Genomic DNA, 19,614 nt, shown 5'->3' on the forward strand with positions numbered 1-19,614 from the left:
TCATTGTCGATTAATCTGTCGATTATTTTCTCGATTAATCGATTAGTTGTTTGGGTTAGTGTTAGGGTTAGTTGTCTATAAAATGTCAGAAAATGGTGAAAAATGTGGATCAGTGTTTCCCAAAGCCCAAGATGACGTCCTCAAATGTCTTGTTTTGTCCACAACCCAAAGATATTCAGTTTACTGTCATAGAGGAGGAAAGAAACCAGAAAATATTCACATTTAAGAAGCTGGAATCAGAGAATTTTGACTTATTTTTCTTAAAAAATTACTCAAACCGATTAATCGATTATCAAAATAGTTGGCGATTAATTTAATAGTTGACAACTAATCGATTAATCGATTAATCGTTGCAGCTCTAGTAAGGATGATAGATTCTTGAAGCTGAACTTGACACCTCCACTCTGGAGAAATAACATTGTCTCTGCAGATCATGTTTTTCACTATAACCAAATATTTAATTTTAATATCACAAGAAACAATACATTTTTTTTTAATACATTTCACTGTAATATAATCTTGTTCAGCTCCCCGCTCTGAGAACAATTACATTATCCCGCCATTTTCCATTATGCATGCTTATTGTTCGTTCCTCTCAAAAACACAATCGTAACACAATATGCACTACCTATACTACCTACCAATACTACCTGACTGAATGCTAACCTCCACATTTTCCATCCATCTGGGCCTGTGTCTGATCATAACACTACGTTTGCTCTCATTAATACAAATTATTACCATTATTTGAAGCTGCACTAGGCAACTTTGCACGTTGCCGACCCCGTTGGCAGTAAGAGGTAGTCTGACTTACAGGAAGTTGGCAGTTAGGATAAGGCCAGCACGCTGCTGTTCACTTCCTATGAGCAGTGCACATAAAGCAACCAACTCCCAAATTTTATCTGAGCAAATGAGGTGAATCCATGGCGTCTTAATTAGGGCAGATGGGACAGCCAGTTGCAGCCCACTTTGTGATTTGGGCTGATAAGTTGGGTGTATTTTTACATAAAAATCTTGCCTAGTGCAGCTTTAATTGTCTCTAAAGCACTTTATAATTCTCTTTCAAAATGCACTGTACAAAAAGGTTTGCTATTGTTTTATTCTAACTGCAAAAGTTTACTGTTATCATTATTATTATAACTAAGGCAATGTCTGTTGTAGTTTCCCATTAGAGACATAACAGGACTTTCAAATCTTCTTCTTTTAACCCAGGGTCAGCAGACCGTCTCTCACCCTCTCTCCTCACTGGTCCTGGGAGAAATACGAGACAATAGAGACAATATGAAACTAGAACATCTTCGTCACCAGACACACACAGGTTGAAATGACAATGCATGTGGGAGAATAGAGACGGAGTATATGTTTTTTTTTTTGCCATCATCCAGAAACTTAATTTAATTTCTGCTTCAACATAACGAACTAAATCGATTCTTTGTCTCAGAGGACAAATGACTCATCATTCCACGTAAAATCGTAAAATAAATTCCCTTTCCCTACCTTCACATTCTCTCCTTACCTTGGCCTACTGCAGTCCCAGCAGGATGTGTTCAGCACCACAATTATGATGGTCATTTGAAAAAGTCAGGAGCTCTAAATTAGCTCTATTTTTCTCTGGTCTTTGTGTTTTGAGGTTGCTAATGTATCTCCTGCGGAGAGAAGGGTCTATCAAATTATTGCTATATTTTCTACCTCATTGACTGCCATTTGTCTCTCTCCTCCTCTTCCTGACAAATTGGAATCTGCCCTTGAGGCTTGAAAATAATTACCCAGGCCCTGCGGTAGGAATGTTTCTCGCATATCAAATGTGACATGAGTGAAAATCGGTTTACAAAGAGATTAAGGAGATCTTGTGAGAGAATTCGGCTTCATCTCCCGGAATTACTTTCAACACATCTGTTTCAACCTCTCTCTTTGTCTCACACTGTCGCTGTCTACTATCTCTATTTTTCTCTCTGCTCCTTGTGTCTCTTTTCTCTTTCTCTTTGCTTCCGTCTCTTTGCCAAGAGATCCAAGTGTCACGTAGAACGGTACTTATGCAGCAGGGGGGTGACTGATGGACTAGCAGTTCATAAATCAATTCATCAGTCTGTGTTCAGTGCATTCCAGGAGTTATTTTGTGATGTAGAGTTGTAATTTACTTTTTTGGTGTACCCACTTTTCCTTGTCCGGGTTGGTCTAAATCTACTTCAGTTTGTGCTTTCCTACATTTCCCAGACTGACTTTCCCCAGAGAACTTGTTGCATTCAGCTGTAGGTGGAGTGAGTGATAATAAGAGCAAGAGAGGGAGAGGTTTTTCCAGTTGAGAAAGAGTCGCGCCCCTTACTCAAAACGTCTTGTTGCTTCATTGCATTTTGGTCTATTGGTCTCTCTCCTCTTCTACGATGGATTTCTCCCTGAATGATTGCTGAACGTCTCTTGGTGCAAAATGGCGGCTCTAGAAAGAAGCCCTCGCTCTTTGATTCTGAGGGACTGACACCAAAAGCTGACGTTTACCGTTGAGGCGAACCGTTAAGGTGTGCTGCTGCACCGCTTTTGGCCCGTGCGGGTGTTGGTTTCCACGCCATTTATTTAAGCACGGTACATGCCAAGGCTCGGCGAGAATGGCGAGGAGTGCGGCGAGCAGCGGAGATGGGTGCAACAGTGAATTGCTTGTGCCATTCAAGCTTACACGCAACCGTAACTGTTCTTCAAGCACGAAATTATGGAAATATGTTTGTTCCAATTCAAGGGAGGTTTCTCAGTCAACTAGGGCGGCTACTATCACGGGTTTTGCTCCGAGTCCATTGTCGTTTGTTTACGCAATGATGTGTTGCTGCCGGCTGACAGATTGTACTTCATCTAAGTGGTTTTCTCCGCCTCGATGTGATGTCATGTTGACTATTTTTGGCCAGTTATCTGTGGGATTAATGAAAATACACCACCAAACAACAAAAGGGTCTCTCTCTCTCTCTCTCTCTCTCTCTCTCTCTTGCTCTCTCTCTCTCTCTCTCTCTCTCTCTCTGTCTGTGCCTCTCTCTTCCCTTTTACCCCTCTCACTTTTTTCTCATTACTCTGTCCACTGACTCCCTCCACCTCCCTCCTTCCCTGCCTCCTCCCCTCCATCCCTCCCTCACTTGTTCCCTTCTTCCCTCACTTGTTCCCTACTTCTCTCCCTCTCTTCCACCCTCCCTCCCTCCCTCCCTCCCTCCGTCTTCCAATAGTCTTACCATTTACAGCAGTGAGCACGGCTTCTTCTTCACTTTGGTGGGCTGGGGGCAGAGGACGGCCCGGATGGCCTCATCAAACACAGTCTTTAGGCCACGCTGGGTCAAAGCCGAGCACTCCAGGTACTTCACTGCGTCTACACACACACACACGCAAAGACACACACACACACACACAGATCAACATGGAGGCACGCAAGAACTTTAGAACTTTAAAATTGTTTAAAGGAAAGTAATTTTGTTAAAAAAAATACATGTCAGTGTTTTTACCCAGGATTTACTGAGTTTGAGTATGATGAAAGGTTTTCACCAATATTGTACTTCATTGATGGACCAAAGATTACCTGCAGCTCTAAAACACCTTTCCAAATCGCAGCAGCAATTGTTCAGCTCTAGTTCCCGTACTTGATGATTTTGGGGGGTTGCGAGTAAAGATGTATTGTCATTTTTAAATCATTATGGTAAATGTCTTTTTTCTTGTGAAATAATGACAGATTTAAATAATAAATCAAGCAAAACAGGGATCATATGATGTCAAAGTTCACCACTCAAGTATGCTTGGAGTGGCTGGATGTGAATAAAGCTTAATCCCTATGTGTCGTTGTTTTTTTTAAACTGATATCTATACTGATATTTTTGGAATGAAGCTACTGATTGCCAATATTTTATGCTGATATTCAACATCTTTCAGTTTGACCATTTGTTTTTACCTGAACAATTCAAAAACTTACAAAGATTCAGTGTTTCCTTGGCAAGGTGGAAAAGCCTCTGAAACAGCTTTTAAACCACGGGACACTAAAACTCTCCACTGAAACCCATACTAATGGATTGGCACCCCACCTATTCAATTGTAGGGGAAACTGTGACACGTGCACATTACTACCTTTAAATGAAGAATTAATTTACAACGACATAACTGAACAATTAAATGAATAAATATAATTTTTAATAGGTTTTACAGGCTTTTCTCAAGGCTGCACTCTTACCAAGGATTTGTCATTTTTAACACATCTTTGTTATCACTTTTAAACACAAGATATGTTATTAACAACACATGCTGTGTTAAAACTATCATTAAAATATGTGTGTGTGTTGTCCCAAAGAAGACATATGTTTTGTTAAAAATGACACATCCTTTCAAAGGTTGTGTGTAGTCAGGGCTGAACTTCCATCATATTAGAGTTGCACGACAGTGACTGGCAGATCTGATATTAATAAAATTCCAATATTCACTTGATATATTGGCAAGCTGGAGTATCAGTCTAACCAGTCAGTAGGTTTTTGGAGGCCAAATAGGTAACCCATCGGCACGACTGACCTATCTCCTTCGCCAGAGCCAGGCCCTGAGGATAGGTGATGGGCGCCAGCTTCTTCTCCTTCAGCTTCTCAATGGTCTCCTTCTCGTCCCGCAAGTCCAGCTTGGTACCCACCAGGATGATGGGCGTGGAGGGGCAGTGGTGGCGCACCTCCGGGTACCACTGCCGGAGGGGAGGGTCAGGGGAACGAAAAGGGACGGGGTGTCGAGGGATCAAGCATGAGAGAGACAGGGGTGATGGAGGCAGAAAGAAAGAGAAAGAATGTGTGGGGGAGAGAAAAGGAGAGGGGGTGAAGGAGGACAAGAGGAGAGACAGGAGGTAGACACAAGGATGGGAGAGTACGGGGAACAAATCAGCTTGCTTTCATGAAATTTTGTGAAATGAGCATGATGACTTAAAATACAAATAACATGAAGAAGGAGAGGAATACATTTTCGCACCATGAAAGGATGATGTGGAGCAGACACGACTAGAAACAGGCAGTAGTTTGATGCGGTAGAAAGTCTGGGTGTGGAGGTTGTGGCGTTGGGTAAGTGTAGACATTTGCCGTCAACTCCAGCGACTCAGGTTTCAATCCCAGCAAGCTTTCATTTTCAGCAAAAGCTTTTCTTATTTAACCATGAACCCAAATCTTATACCCAATCTCTCTCACTTGCTGTCTCTTCTCACCTCCTATCTCCTCTTTTCTCTTTAAACTCCTCACTCTTGCTCTATCGCTCTCCCAATTCACTTTCCTCTTTTGCTTCTTCTGTCCTCCCCACTCTCTCTCTTTCTCCTCCCTCTCTCTCTCCATCTCTTCCCGGCTCAGTGAGGATATGAGAGATGCTATCTGCTAAATGGATAGATAGATTCTGATAGCGCCCAGAGGCCGATGACAGGAGTTTTAGCCGTTTGACTGGCAAATCCAACCTGCATAGCACTGCCAGCCAGTGGACGTTTGGGTATTACCTGGGTATTATGGGTATTACCTGGTAATTCAGACTGCTGTCAGTCTCGCTGTGAGGCCCTAGGTTAATTCTTCTTTTTTAATTTCTTACCAATATATCACCACATCTTAAAGCACCATGTAGTTTAAAGTCATGGATTCCTTGAGTCTCTCTCTTTCTCTCTCTCTCTCTCTCTCTAAATATATAGCTTTCTCTCCATGTCTGCAGGATTATAAAAAAGAAATTTAACCTTAACTCTGATGTCCTGTCTTGCTCACAGACATCAGAAATATATCCAGGTATTTTTAAAACGTAATTTATCAGCGGCGGTTTCCTGAACGTGGTACGCACTTTACAGCAGGGCCCTGCTTCACAGGACACATTCACACCTGACCAGTACAACCACAGTCTTCGGCTTTGGGCCACTGAGCAGCTACACTGGAATAGTTAGGGGTTAAGTGCTTTGCTCAAGGGCACGTTGACAGTAGTTGTTGAAGAAGGGGGGAGCAATACTCATTCACATTCCCCAGATTTTGCACAGATTCCCCTAGATATTCACGCTGCAAAAACAAAAACACCCCGCGAGTTGAGAAAACACATTCATCAACCTGACAACACATGCAGCGCATTTTAGAAACGCACTGCAAAGTCACAGATGCGATGCAATCACATGCTCCAAACAACATTAACAGGGATGGTGGATAGGAGGAGATTAAGCATGGTGGATTCAAGGTGGAGTAAAATGTTATTCTCTTCCTGTCTCCCAGATCGGTGCACGTGTTTACTGAGTTTGCATCGCGTCTGTGACTTTGCAGTGCGTTTCTAAAATACACTGCATGTGTTGTCAGGTTGATGCATGTGTTTTCTCAATTCACAGCGCGTTTTTGAATTCGCAGCATGTTAGGCTCTCTCAACCACCCTAGTTTTGGGGCATTGAACCAAATAGCTAGATTGATGGGGAACCACACAGAGAAAACTTACTCCTTCTGCTGTCAAAAGAAAGCTAACTAATTAACTAAAAACTAACTACAATTTTGGTGGTTTTCCTTTAGTTACATGAATTTGAAAGTTTACATGGTCATGTTCATGTAGCCTATGTGGGGAGGGAGAGGGAGTTTCATGACTGCTGGGCCCTTGAAATCTGTTGAATCCCCACTACCACTGAGAAAATAAGGATTACATTTTTCTTTCCTGAAAAACTGAACTCTTTCAGATATGTGATTCTCTTTTTCTTCGATCAGCAAGCTGAATACAGAAGGCAATTTCTGGTCCTGCTGGTATGAGGACTGATTGCGCTGCTGAACATTGTATTCGGTTTCAGCAAACAGCAGGTGCAGGATGCAGTGGAGGGCTATGGCCATGCACTCATACCTAATCATATGATGATTGTTTATTCCTGATGTTAAGCATACCTACTAGTGTTACCATTGTAGTTGAAGGGTTTTCCTACTTGGCCCAGGCTGTCACTATGACCACTTGTTTCCCCACCACAAAAATATTACAAACAGGCAGTAGTATAACATTAAAATAGCATGGTGGAAAGTAAGGGTGGAAGTCAAGGTGGTGGATGGGCAGATGCATTTACCTTCAACTCTCCAGGTTTTCTACTTTGAATGACGTTTTCATTTCCAGGAAAAGTTTTTCTTATTTAACCATGACCCAAACCTTAACCTAACCACAGACTCCAAAGCTATGGGTAATACAGCAGGATCCTCTGTTTTTCCTCTTCAGTTTTATTTAGTTTAAATTTATTTCAATTTATTGTGTGTTATGTCACTATAAAGCAGTGTCTAGATGACCAAATGGAAGATTGAAGTGCCTTTTTAAATTGTACAGTAAACGCTTGTTAAAACTCAAAAAAATATCCCCCTTCTCTCCCTCTGGTTATCTCCCCTCGACATTCTGTCTTTTATTGTATTTAGTTGTAGTTAAAAATAAATAAATAAATAGTCACTGTGTTTATCATTTGTGTCACTGTGCACCAGTGTCATAGTGACCAAATGAAAGATGCAGTTGCCTTTTAATTTCTCAATAAGTCTTGTTAAAACTCAATCCTCCCCCACCAATCTCTTTCTTCTTCTCCCCCCCCCCTCTCCCATTAAACCCCCCTCTTTCATGCACACACACACACACACAGACACACTCACACCTCCTTTTCAGTTACCCATGATCTTTAGTTGATTGTGAGTCTTGTGGTGTAGCGTGGTGTGAATGCAGTCTGATTGGGGTGTATGGACACTGAGTGAACAGATTGCAGGCCAATCTGTGGCCCATTGTGTCATTACGCATCGACTTGCTGTTGACTTGCCTGATATTTTGCTGCTCTTGTGTCACGCTGTCAATGGGTATTTACCTCTGTGCAGGAAAAGTGAGCTTTCTCAATGTGATGATGGAAAGACGGTGAAAGGAGAGGACGGATTTGTTTGAAGCCAGCTGCTATCCTCACTTTTCAGAAAGAGTCTAAAAACAGGTCCGGATTCATGCATAGTTTGCACAGGGAAAATTACCAAAATAACCCAATCATAAGGTCATGCTATTCACTAACTGTGCACTACGAGTGGAAAGTGTGTCTAATAGTGTTGGTCAAAAAATGAACCCACTTTGCACCTGTCATAGGCATGCGGATGGACATACACATTATATGTAAATGTCATTATTTCATACGGATGGACATACAAAATATATGTAAATCTCATTATTTCACCCACATGCAGGTAATAGTTACTTGTAGGTCAGGCCATGAAAACTGAGATTGCATCCAACTCACTAACACTTTGCAACACCAACTGCCCTAAATGACAGTGCTTATAAAATCCTTTGGAAGGTGGCGTAAAACTTTGCACCTTTAGTTTGCAACTTTGAGTTTCTATCCTAGAATCTAAAACTAGTTCAGAGAGCACTTCAGTAATAAAGGGGCTTTAGGGTGCAAGGGTGCCAGCCTTGGAATAATCTTACAGCTGAAGCATGCAATTTGTTGTATGGAAGGTGCTTTACAAATATAGTTTCTTATTGTTGTTGTTTCTCCTATTTTTGCTCTTTATTGTCTCACTTTCTCTCTCTCAATTTCACTCTTATTCCTGTTTTTGTTCTCAATGTTACTCTCATTCTCAATCTAAGTCTTACTCTTACTCTCATTCTGTTTCTTGTTCAAATTCTTTTTCTTTTTCTTATTCTTCCAAAATGTAAATTTTGCCACTTGCTACGTGTTTGAACCAAAAACAGCTTTGTTCCCTGGGTCTAAAATTATCCCTCTGGCCCTCCTTCCTCCATCAAAGCCTCACCCAATAGATTTCATGTTGTCACCTCATCATCACCCTGTCACTGTCTTCCTTTTTCATTTCCCTCCACACCGACTAATCCAGCAGAAACCGCATTTACCACTCCACTTCCCTGTTACTATGGCGACTCTATAAGGGATTCACAAAAGAAGAGCAAAGCAGCTCTGAACATCATGCTCAGATTAATCTAATCAAGATTTTTGTTGTTGCTTTCTTGTTCTTTCTTCTTTCTTTAGTTATATAGGTGACGTGTGGGCAGAGGGGGACTTGCATGTTATTTGCATGTGTTTGGGATGAAGAGGAGTGAGTGTTTTTTTGAGAGAGGTCAGATCTGAAAGCCCTGCAGAACGGAGGCTCTGATCGTGTTTTAGTGCTCCTCCTAGCCTCATCCTAATGCTGGAGGGAAGCCAAATGGAGAATACGTGAATTTACCAAGAGAGATAGAGCACTTCAGATGAAAGGGCTATATTTGAAGGGTTTCAACTCAAAACACCATATGTCCAAATGAAAAAGAAAAATACAGAGTTTATGATATTCTTGTCCAATACCTCAAAAACTGATGATATAACAGATTATATCATATAAAATGCTAAAGTCGAGCCAGCAATAATTTTTGTAAGGATGGATGCCACTTACACTACCAGTCAAAGGTTTGGACACACGCATTTTTCTTCATTTGTACTATTTTTCACATTTTCATTTCATAATAGTAAAGACATCAAAACTATGAAAGAACACAAATGGAATTATGCAGTGACCAAAAACATGTTAAACAAATCAAAACTATCTTATATTTTAGATTCTTTAAAGCAGCCGCCCTTTGCCTTGATGGAAAAGCAAAGGCTTTGGAAAGAAATTCATACATAGGATCAACTTCACTATTTATATTTGTCTAAGAAACATGTCAAGAATTTAAGCAGAAGCCTTTAGATCAAAATGGCTTTAAGATAATGAAAAACAGTTGTGTCCAAACTTTTGACTGTATATGTATATACTGTAATGTGTACTGTCCATCCTGCAGTCCTATTACATGTATGTGAGGTTCGGATGTCTCTGCAGCATGTGTGTCAGCGGCTGCTGGCCATACTCTGTTGGTGTCCTCTGGTTGAGTGTCCTTGTTGCCATAAACAAAACAAGAACAAATATTCCTGTCCACAGCTAGGCCAGGAAAAAGGTACTAAAAGGTTTTGGCTGCCAGTTACCCCCCTCCCTCTGACTGAGCAATATTATAGCAATAATAGAGGGGAAAGAATGTGTGTGTTGACATTAAAATGTACGGGCAGAAGCGAGAAGATTAACCTTCCGGGCCGTTTTTCTGCTGCCCCACCTGAACGCCCCCCCATACAGTATATATTACATGCAATATACATGCTATGTTATATATTAGAGATGTCTGAAGAGATATAAGACATAAGAAATAACTCGCTCTATCATGAACCGCAGTGATGGTGAGGTGATGCAACTTTTTTTCCTCTCCTTCGCTCTTCACAGGTCAGACTAAAGATAGATAGTGTTGAGGAATATCATAGAAGACACATAATCACGCTCATGCACGCACTCAGGCCATTTTGCATACAAACACTGACACCCACTACCACACACACACAGCAGCACAGTCAGCCATCACTGTCGCCATATGGTTACCAGTATCAACAACTCCACTCAATATAATTATTAAAGCATGAAATGGGAATCAAACTGAACGTATTTTCGATTCACCTCGTGCCTATAGAGAAATATCAAAAGCGTTGTTATATCCTTTTTCCCGAATGGATGTGTTGGGTTCAAACAGAAAAGATAGTTTTACCGTTTTGTGTATCAAGTGTATCAATTTAATTAGAAACGAATGTCACTCCTTCATCCTTCAATGTGTAATACTTTTGTTCATTTTCTGCAGATGTAAGACATTTCAATTGACTTGTCAAATGGGTGAATTGATTGTTCATTGTTAATATACATTGTTGCTTATTTATATCCTTTGTCATTGTCAGTCTAAACATGATTAAATAAAGTAAAAAAAAAAACAACAACAACTTATAAACTGGGTGACTACTCACTCAAGTGACTTATTAACTGGGTAACTAGTCATTCAGGTGACTTATTAAATGGGCAACTAGTCATTCAGGTGACTATCTGGCTGGGTGACTAATAATTCAGGTGACTTATTAACTAGGGACTTATGATTCAGGTAACTTATTAAGAGGACCAGTCAGTAATGTATCACACAGAGAGGAGACTCACCTTAGCTCTGACGTTCTCATAGGATGCTGGGCTCACCAGGGAGAAACAGATGAGGAATACATCCTGGACAGATGGAGAAGCGGGGGGTGAAAAAGAGAAAAGGTAGAGATGGAAAGATAGAAAATGAGGGGATGTTAGCTGGCAGATTATATTATATATTTTTTTGAATATTAGATTGCATTTGTATGTATGTTTTTATAAGCACCTCCTGTTTTTATGTCGTTTATCTCACCTGCACAGATTTGTATTTTTTCCTATTATTTTTCTGCCTAACCTTTGCTGTTCATCACTGTGCAATGAAACTAAATATAAATGAGCTAGAATGCAATCATGTAAGGTTTATGTGTAGAGATTATTATTTGGATTTTTCCTCTCTCAGACATTAGTCACATGGTCTTCACACACTAAGCAGCTTTCTCAATGACCTCTCCTGTCTTTCATTTCTCTCCCTGTCTCTTCATTTAGTGGGAGGTAGCTCAATCAGTCTGTATGGATCAGGCAGTTAGGTGGCATGTCAAGCCTCCTGGGTTTGAGTCGATATCATCCAACGAGTGTTATTCTCACGGAGAGAAAGAAAGTGGATAGTGCTGTTTTTAATGAGCGGACGGTGTGTGTGTGTGTGTGTGTGTGTGCGCATATACCGTCTGTGGGTAGGACAGTGGACGGAGCCTGTCGTAGTCTTCCTGTCCGGCTGTATCCCAGAGGCCCAGGTTGACTGGCTTGCTGTCCACCATCACATTAGCGGAGTAGTTGTCAAATCTATGGGGAACACAGTAAATCAGCAATCAATCAGTCACTCAGTCAATAATTTATTTAATCCATTATTTAAGCAATCAATCATTTAATTTATAAATGCTGTAGTGAGGCCATGGTGCTGTCTCATAGGAAAACATCAGTGATCTACTTAAGTATGATATTATGAAGTGTGGCATCATCCAGTGAGACAGTGTTTCCCAACCTGTGGTCGGGGCCCTAAGGAGATCTCAAGGGGGAGGGGGGGGGCTTGAGGTCTCAGAGAAATTAAAGAAAAGGAAGCATATTAAAGAGAGTGTGAGAAGAGCAATATTCTCATTTAATTGATTGGTGATGCACGGCAGCCAGTTTGCGGCAGAACGCTCACCACACATCAGCTATCTCAGTGGAGAGTAGAGGACTGAAACAGCCAATTAGGTAACGAGGGATGATTAGGTGGCCATGATGGAAGGAAGGCCTGTTTGGGAATTTTGCCAGGGCACCGGGGTTACACCCCTACTCTTGCGGTAAGTGCCATTAGCATTTAGTAGAATAATTAACTCAAACGTCATAAAAACTGAATTTACTTTTTCTGGCCCAACTGACTAGCAAGCTTAGTCTGTAAGTGTGTGCATGTGCTTTCATTTGCACCATGGAGTCAATGGAAAAGAATGACAGCCACTGCAGAAAGACACTGTTGAGATAATATGTTAAGCAGCGCTGCACCCATGTGGTTAAACTGAAACAGTACAGTCTATCTGATGGCTTTGTATTGTGTTTCCCTCAACTTCCCATATACAACATAACCTAACAACATTTGGTGGATGGCTTCATCCAAACAGCCCTACAGCACCATCAGTGCATGCATTTCTAGTATGGTAACAAATCTATTTTTTTTACTTTACATATGCAAGTTAAATGAGCACATATTATACTCTTTTTCTGGAACACCCTGCTTCACATTCATACATTTACACATTATATTCACACCTGGAAGCTTCCCAGTAGAGCCACAGTCTTCTACTGTTGGCCAGTGAGCAGCTGGGGGTTCAGTGCCTTGCTCAGGGGCACTGCAACAATAACTGCTGAGGAAGAGGGGAGACTGTTTCTCATTTACTTTCTCTACTGAGATTTTCCCTGCCAGGATTTGAATGGTTACTTTCTCTACTGAGATTTTCCCTGCCAGGATTTGAACGGTTAGTACCACAGACGTGTGTGTATCTGTGTGTTAAGTGTGTGTATAGATTTGTCTGTATGTGTGAGTATGTATGAATTTGTATACATGCATTTGTGTGTGTGTGTGTGTGTGTGTGTGTGTTATTGTGTAAGTTATGTGTAAGCATTCATGCACTTTATGAGCTTGTGTGTGTGCTCCTGTACCATTTTTGTAAACCAATTTGAGATTTAAACCTTAAGAGTGAAGACATTTTTGCAAAGTGAGGTCGTTTTAGCCGGTCCTCACTTCTTCAAGAGAGAGTTTTAGGGTTAGGACCTGGTTTTAGGCTTAAGGTTAGAATTAGGATTAGGTTAGGGTAAAAGTTACATTAGGCTAGGCATGTAGTGGTGAGGGTTAATGTTAGGGTTAGGGGACAGGGACTGAATGTAGTCAATGGATGGTCCTCATGAAATACAGGGATGTGTGTGTGTGTGTGTGTGTGTATGTGTGTGTGTGTGTGTGTGTGATACTCACACAGTAGGAATGTACTCCCCAGGGAAGGCATTGGTTGTGTAGCTGATGAGAAGACAAGTTTTCCCCACAGCTCTAAAACACACAGGAGAAAAACACACACAGAACATGACAAGATGAAAATGTTGTTCCAGGCAATAACAAGAGAGAGAAAGATGGAGGGGGAGGGGGGGGGCAATGAAAGCGAGAGAGAGAGAGAGAGAGAGGCAGCAGGACGGAATGAAGAGATAGCAAGAGATTGATCTTAGTGTCTTAGTGCAATCACCACATTTATCATAATATACAATATGTACAATATACAATATATGTGTTCGACATCAGATTTTTGTTGAACTGTTGCCCAACAGGTTGCTCAAAAGGTTGCTGCTGTCTGTCACCGCCTGAAGATATGGCACCACTTCTGATTTTGTTATGGAAATCCTGACAGCAAAGCTCTGGAACATAATGGAATGGAGCTAGCTGGTACTTTTTTTTACTTTGATAATCTCTAGCACGACGCCATGCCCTTTCATTACTTTAGATATAGAAACAAGTTAATTCAAGCTGCACTTGGTGACTGTGCTCCTTTAATGGTAATCATAATTTTGAGGTATTGAGAAGGGGCGGCCGAAAGAAAGAAAGAAAGAAAGAAAGAAAGAAAGAAACAAACAAACAAACAAACAGAAATAAAGTGCAAAACAAAGAAAGAGTACAAGAGAAAGAGAGAAAGAGCATGAGTGACAGAGAGAAAGAGCAAGAGAAAGAAGAAAAGAATTGACTTGCTTAATGAAACATCTCACAACAGAAGAAAGAACGAAATAAAGAAAGGAAGAAAGAGGAATTACAAAATTGGCAACGACTGAATGTTGCAAAGTGTGAGGTAACAGGACTGGAAGTGACATCGACAAAGGTTGCGGAGCCGCGTGTCACCATGGCAACGAGCGGAGATCACATGGTGCGCAGGAAGTTGGCGTGTCATTTACAGAGAGAGGAGTTCGGACTTCACCTGTTTCCTCAAACCAAGAACATGATGAAACAGACGTGCTGGCATGTTAATACTATCTTTGAAAAGAAACTGTGCAACTATATTGTTCATGCATGTGTCTGTGTGTGTGTGTGTGTGTGAGTGTGTGTGTGTGTGTGTGTATGTACATAGGATTCATATATGAATGATGACAATGATAGAAGGGAACCACATTAAGAACCCATCTGGAGTGTAAAAGATAGGTACTCATTACTGAAACTTCCATTTTAAGGCCAGCCCAGCCACAAAACAACACGATAGTGCTATGAGGAGAGGCGTGTGTGTGAGTGTGTGTGTGTGTGTGTACGCGAATCAAAATGGCGTACCAGGAACTGATCTGTTTCAAAAGTATCAGTTAGTGTTGAAAACAGGAAACAGCGAAACTGGGCGATCATGAAAAACAGACATCTGCCTCTGATCTCGCTCTCTCGCTCGCTCTCTCTCTCTCTCTCTCTCTCTCTCTCTCTCTCTCTCTCTGCTTTGGTCTTAATCTGGTTTTCCATCAACTTCTCTGTCCCCTGCTGCCACTGTCCTACATCATCTGGTTTTAGCTTGGCAATCTCTTCAAAGGGGATTCATTTATCTCTCTCTCCCTCTCACTCTCACTCTCTCTCTCTCTTAGTCTTTATTCTTCTTCCTCGTTCTGCCTCTCATTCTCTGTCTGTCTTCCTCTCTCTTTTTCCTCCTATATCTATTTCTCTCCCTTGTTCTCCCCCTCTTTCTCCTCTTCTCTTTAGGCCTCATTGTTGTGATCTAACCACCTCAACAACATACTTGAAATGGATTCAGTCCAAAACGGGCCGTCCATCATTTGAGAGATGTGACAGCTACTGCTGACATGAATTTAAAACTCACTGCTGAATATCATTTGACGTTATTAGACAAAATTGATCAGGTTATCCCATTCACTTATTCACTACTGGTACTGATTTTACTGCAGATATATTTTATACTGATTGTATATAACGTTTTATGCCAACTTCAGTGCATATTATGGCACCAGAAACCTTGAATCATTGATAAATAATGTCCTCATCCATCCATCCATCCATCCATCCATCCATCTCTTCTTTGTTTCTAAGCCTAGGAACACTATGGAAATACATTTTGGACCTTTTTTGTCGTCCTTCATGATTTTGAGACTTGTTAATGTGTTTAATAAGTGTCTTTTTAGTGTCCAAGAATTTAAACTAAACAGCCATCCATCCACCTATCACTCCATCTGTCCATCCACCCATTCATCCATTGATTGGTTTTTTTTAACCAAGGGCTGCAACAAAAACAAGGTTTTGATATTCTGTGTCATCCTTGATCATTTTGAAATGCATTTATGTTTTTTAAGTGTAAAACTTAACATCCACACTGCAAAAACCGACAAACGTATGAAGCTATTTTATCTTGTATCCAGACTTATCAAGCCTATTTTAGGATATTTTTAGTGAAATCATCTCACTGCACTGGCAGATAATTTGACTGGTTTCAACAAATTTGACTTTGACTTTTAGGATAATGTAACTTGTTTCAGGATAGTTACTTGTGAAAAAGTCTTGGAGAAGGTTTTGGGTTTCAGAATTTCCTAATTGTTTTATGATGATTTCTTGAAAGAAGTCATATTGGCATGAATCAAGTGAAAGTCGGAACCAGCAAGATTATCTGCCAGTGCAGTGAGACAATTTGGCAGAAAATATAATAAAATAAGCTTGATAAGTCTGGAAACAAGTTAAAATCACTGGACAGCTTGTAATTTTTTGCAGTGCATCCATCCATTGAATTTTAGACTGAGGATCACAGTAGGACTTAAGTAAGGTAATTGTGTCTTCCTTGAAAAATTAGAGACTTGTGTAAGTGCTTAACGTGATATTTTTAATATCCAATAAACTAGACAATCCATCCATCGTTTTTAAGACTGAGGATCACAATAGAAATACGTTTTTGAGTTTTTGTGTAATAGTACTAAGTAATATACTAAATATGATTTGTGTAAGTGTTTGACATGTGTTTTTTTTAATAGACTATAAACTAAACTAAACTAAACATTAATCAATCCATCCATCCAGAGAGCCCAGGTCTGTTTACTGCTCAGCAGGCCGACTCTACAGCAGGACCATATATCAGCAGCATGGTGGCTTATGTACACAGTGACTGAGAACTGACACTGACTTCCCCACTACCTGAGGCCAAGTTCCTCTTGGTAATGAACGCTTTATATCACTCTGTGCTCAAACTGGTTTAGTCACACAGAGACAGGCACACAAACACACACCACACACACACACACACACACACACACACACACATGCACACATAAACAATGTAGCTGCAGAGTTTCTTTAAACATAGCATTGTGTCCTTGTGTTTTGTTAATAAGCGGAGCCTCTCTCTCTCTCTTCTTGTCGTCTACGGAAGAAGTGAAGAAGAAAAGCCCAGACTCATCACTCTGTAACTCTTTAACACTCCAAAGACCAAGCAGCAGTCGCATAATGGATGGTTTGGAAATGTTTAGATTTTTGAAAATTTGAAAATGACCTACTTTCTGCGTGAACCACATTTGGTCGATTTTAAAAAATCACACCAGGAAATAGTAGAACTATAAATCCATCCACCGGCCTTTTAAGGAAGCAATAATGACCAGCTTCAACTTCAACAAAAGTGTGAGTTTTCATGTGTTTTCATGTTTCTATTCTATCCTTATAAGCCAGTCCCAATAGTGTTTCCTGGGTATTAATCTACAGTAGGTAGTCTGCACTCTGCCTGTTGCATGACAGCATTTTCCTGCATGTTGTGGCCTGCTCAGCACATCGAGCGCTCTCACTCCACTGCTGGATCAACACCAGACACCTAACATCTGCATGTTACACTTTATAGATCATGCTCTCCCACTGATTAACATAGAGAGTAAGTCGTTGAGTCGCTGCTGTATCACACAACCACACCACAGACTGTCCAAGTTGTTTTAAATGATTACCCAAGGTCGATTACCCAATGATTAGCCAAAGTTCTGCTGGGTGGAACACAGGCCACGATCAAATATAGATCTCCCTCATCCATCAGCTGCATCGAGCAGCATAACACCTGGTGATTCAATAAGTAGCGCTGGAAAGGCAGCTGAGGTGGTAAAAGGTAAGGTAAGGTGAAGTAAAAGCGTACCCATCTCCCACGACCACACATTTGATAGCCTGCATCCTGCTCCGCTCTGCTCAGCTCAGCTCAGCTCTGCTCCGTCTGGGTTCTTCACTCTGACAGCTTCAGAGGCAGAGAGGAAAGTACAGAGGCACAACTCAACATGCAGTTACAGGAAGTTGTTACACACCTCCCTCGCTCCCCTCCCTCCCTCGCTCACTCGCTCTCTCGCTCTATCTCCATCTCTCTTCCTTCATTTTCGCCCGCTCTCATATCTCCTTCCTTTTTTTTTTTTTGCAGAACAACAGAACATGTGCAAACAGTGTGCGAGGGATATAAAATACAAGTGCAATACAAACAGCGGGGTGTAAATAAAATGTCACATTGAGATGGGGAAAAAAGACATTGCTGCAGTAAATAAAAACTTTGACAAATCTGGCTCAATTTAATGGTCTTGGGTTGTTTTGAGAGTGGGAAGGTCTCACAGTAAGAATTAAAATACAATAAATTACGGGCTTGGTCAGAGTGTGTTTATGTTGATGGATATGGAATTGAGCCAAAAAACAAACAAACAAACAAACTTCCTCATTCTTCTTTCTGCATTCACAATGAACGATTGCATACGTGCATGTGCACACACACACACACACACACGCGCGCGCGCACACACACACACACGCACACACACACCTGTAGTTTAGTTTGCAGTGAACTGAAATTGCAGTTTGCAAATTTAAACTAAACTAACATTGTAAATTGTAATAAAAACTAAACTAAAATTGCAGTTTTTCAATTTTAGTTTAGTTTAAAGTGATAAACCACAGTAATACACACACACACGCACACACACACACACACACGCACGTGCACACACACACACACACACACTTATTTAGTAGACTTATACTGTGATGTTGCTTTTTGACCACTAGGGGGAGTTTTAGCACAACGTTTGTCATTGGTTATCATGACCAAACACTTCAGCATAGAGGATCTGATTCTTTAACTGTTACATCTCTCCACCATTTGTGTTTGCTCCTTATTTTAACACACTTAAATACTCTTTCAGCAGGTGAATCTACAGCTTCTTGACAAGCAGCCGAAGCCTTTGTCAGACCAATCATAAGGAAGTGAATGATACATTTACATTGTGAAAAAACCCTACAATATTCCTATAATATTACTGTAGTGACTTATACAGTGTCTGTGGCATTTAGCATTTGTTATGGTGTTTTTATGATGTTATGGTATCTCCCCAATAGCATACTATAAATAGTGTATAGTTTTGCTGTGGGATTTTGCATAGTGTCTGCAATTTATTGTAGAATTACTATTGTTCCTTTTGTGAGGATGCCTTTACATGTCAGGCTTTTAGCTGATGCTCCAGATGAAGTTATAATAAGTGCCACAGTCCAAAAAGCAGAAGGTTACTGTCAGTCGTCATGCAGCAGGATGCTGTGTGCAGAAGCGCCTGTTCGCCTCGGACTTCTGCTTTAGTCAGAAGCCTCAAACTGCATCAGTTAGTTAGCCACAGTAACACAACAAGTACAGTGATTTTGCTTTCAAAATAAAAGTGTACAATTTGCAACTTTAAAAGAAAGAATCATTAAAGGGGATATGAGTAAGATTTTTAGTGCCACATGGCACAAAATGACCACAGTGTATCTGTGGGGGTTGATGGAGTTATTGGTCAATACCAATGACTCAGTGATTACTTCACCAGCTTCAAGACTTTCCCAAAACTCTAGGAGGAGAAACGTTCTGCTGATGTTGTGATTCTTACATTTTGCCAATAGAGGTCATAGATTACATATACACATACCCCTCATAATCGTATCACAATATCCAGTACAGACACATGAAATATCTAGTGAAACTAAAGCTGTAACACTGATAGGCCTTCTAATAATATTAAGGAGGGCAGCATGCTCTCTTTTGTTCAGGTAAATAAAGCCATTATTGAAAATCTTTACTGCACCTTACATACCTCAGATATTAAAGAAATTGAAAGTTATCCAAATATATTTCAGATTTTGGGTTGTATTATGTTAATTATTACAATTTTGATGAGCTAATTAGTAAATGTAATGTAATGGATTAATGGATTT

The 19,614-nt window shown here is 40.6% G+C and overlaps 1 protein-coding gene across 1 annotated transcript; it reads right to left on the reverse strand.

Annotated features, from left to right (window-relative positions):
* Positions 1-439: 439 nt before the first annotated feature.
* Positions 440-17,673, reverse strand: LOC139657289 (ras-related C3 botulinum toxin substrate 2). The gene is made up of 7 exons (XM_071535073.1): positions 17,534-17,673; positions 13,387-13,458; positions 11,606-11,723; positions 10,965-11,027; positions 4,522-4,681; positions 3,207-3,340; positions 440-1,251 (listed from the first exon to the last, which is right to left on the reverse strand). Exons 1-6 carry the CDS (start codon positions 17,566-17,568, stop codon positions 3,210-3,212), a joined length of 579 nt encoding a protein of 192 aa, XP_071391174.1. The 5' UTR covers positions 17,569-17,673; the 3' UTR covers positions 440-1,251; positions 3,207-3,209.
* Between the last annotated feature and the right edge of the window lie 1,941 nt (positions 17,674-19,614).

Source organism: Centroberyx affinis, unplaced genomic scaffold (assembly GCF_046629955.1).
Source record: "Centroberyx affinis isolate AG114_WGS23_722 - 3 ecotype Tasmania unplaced genomic scaffold, CSIRO-AGI_Caff_v1 ptg002651l_1, whole genome shotgun sequence".
NCBI classification, from domain to species: domain Eukaryota; kingdom Metazoa; phylum Chordata; class Actinopteri; order Beryciformes; family Berycidae; genus Centroberyx; species Centroberyx affinis.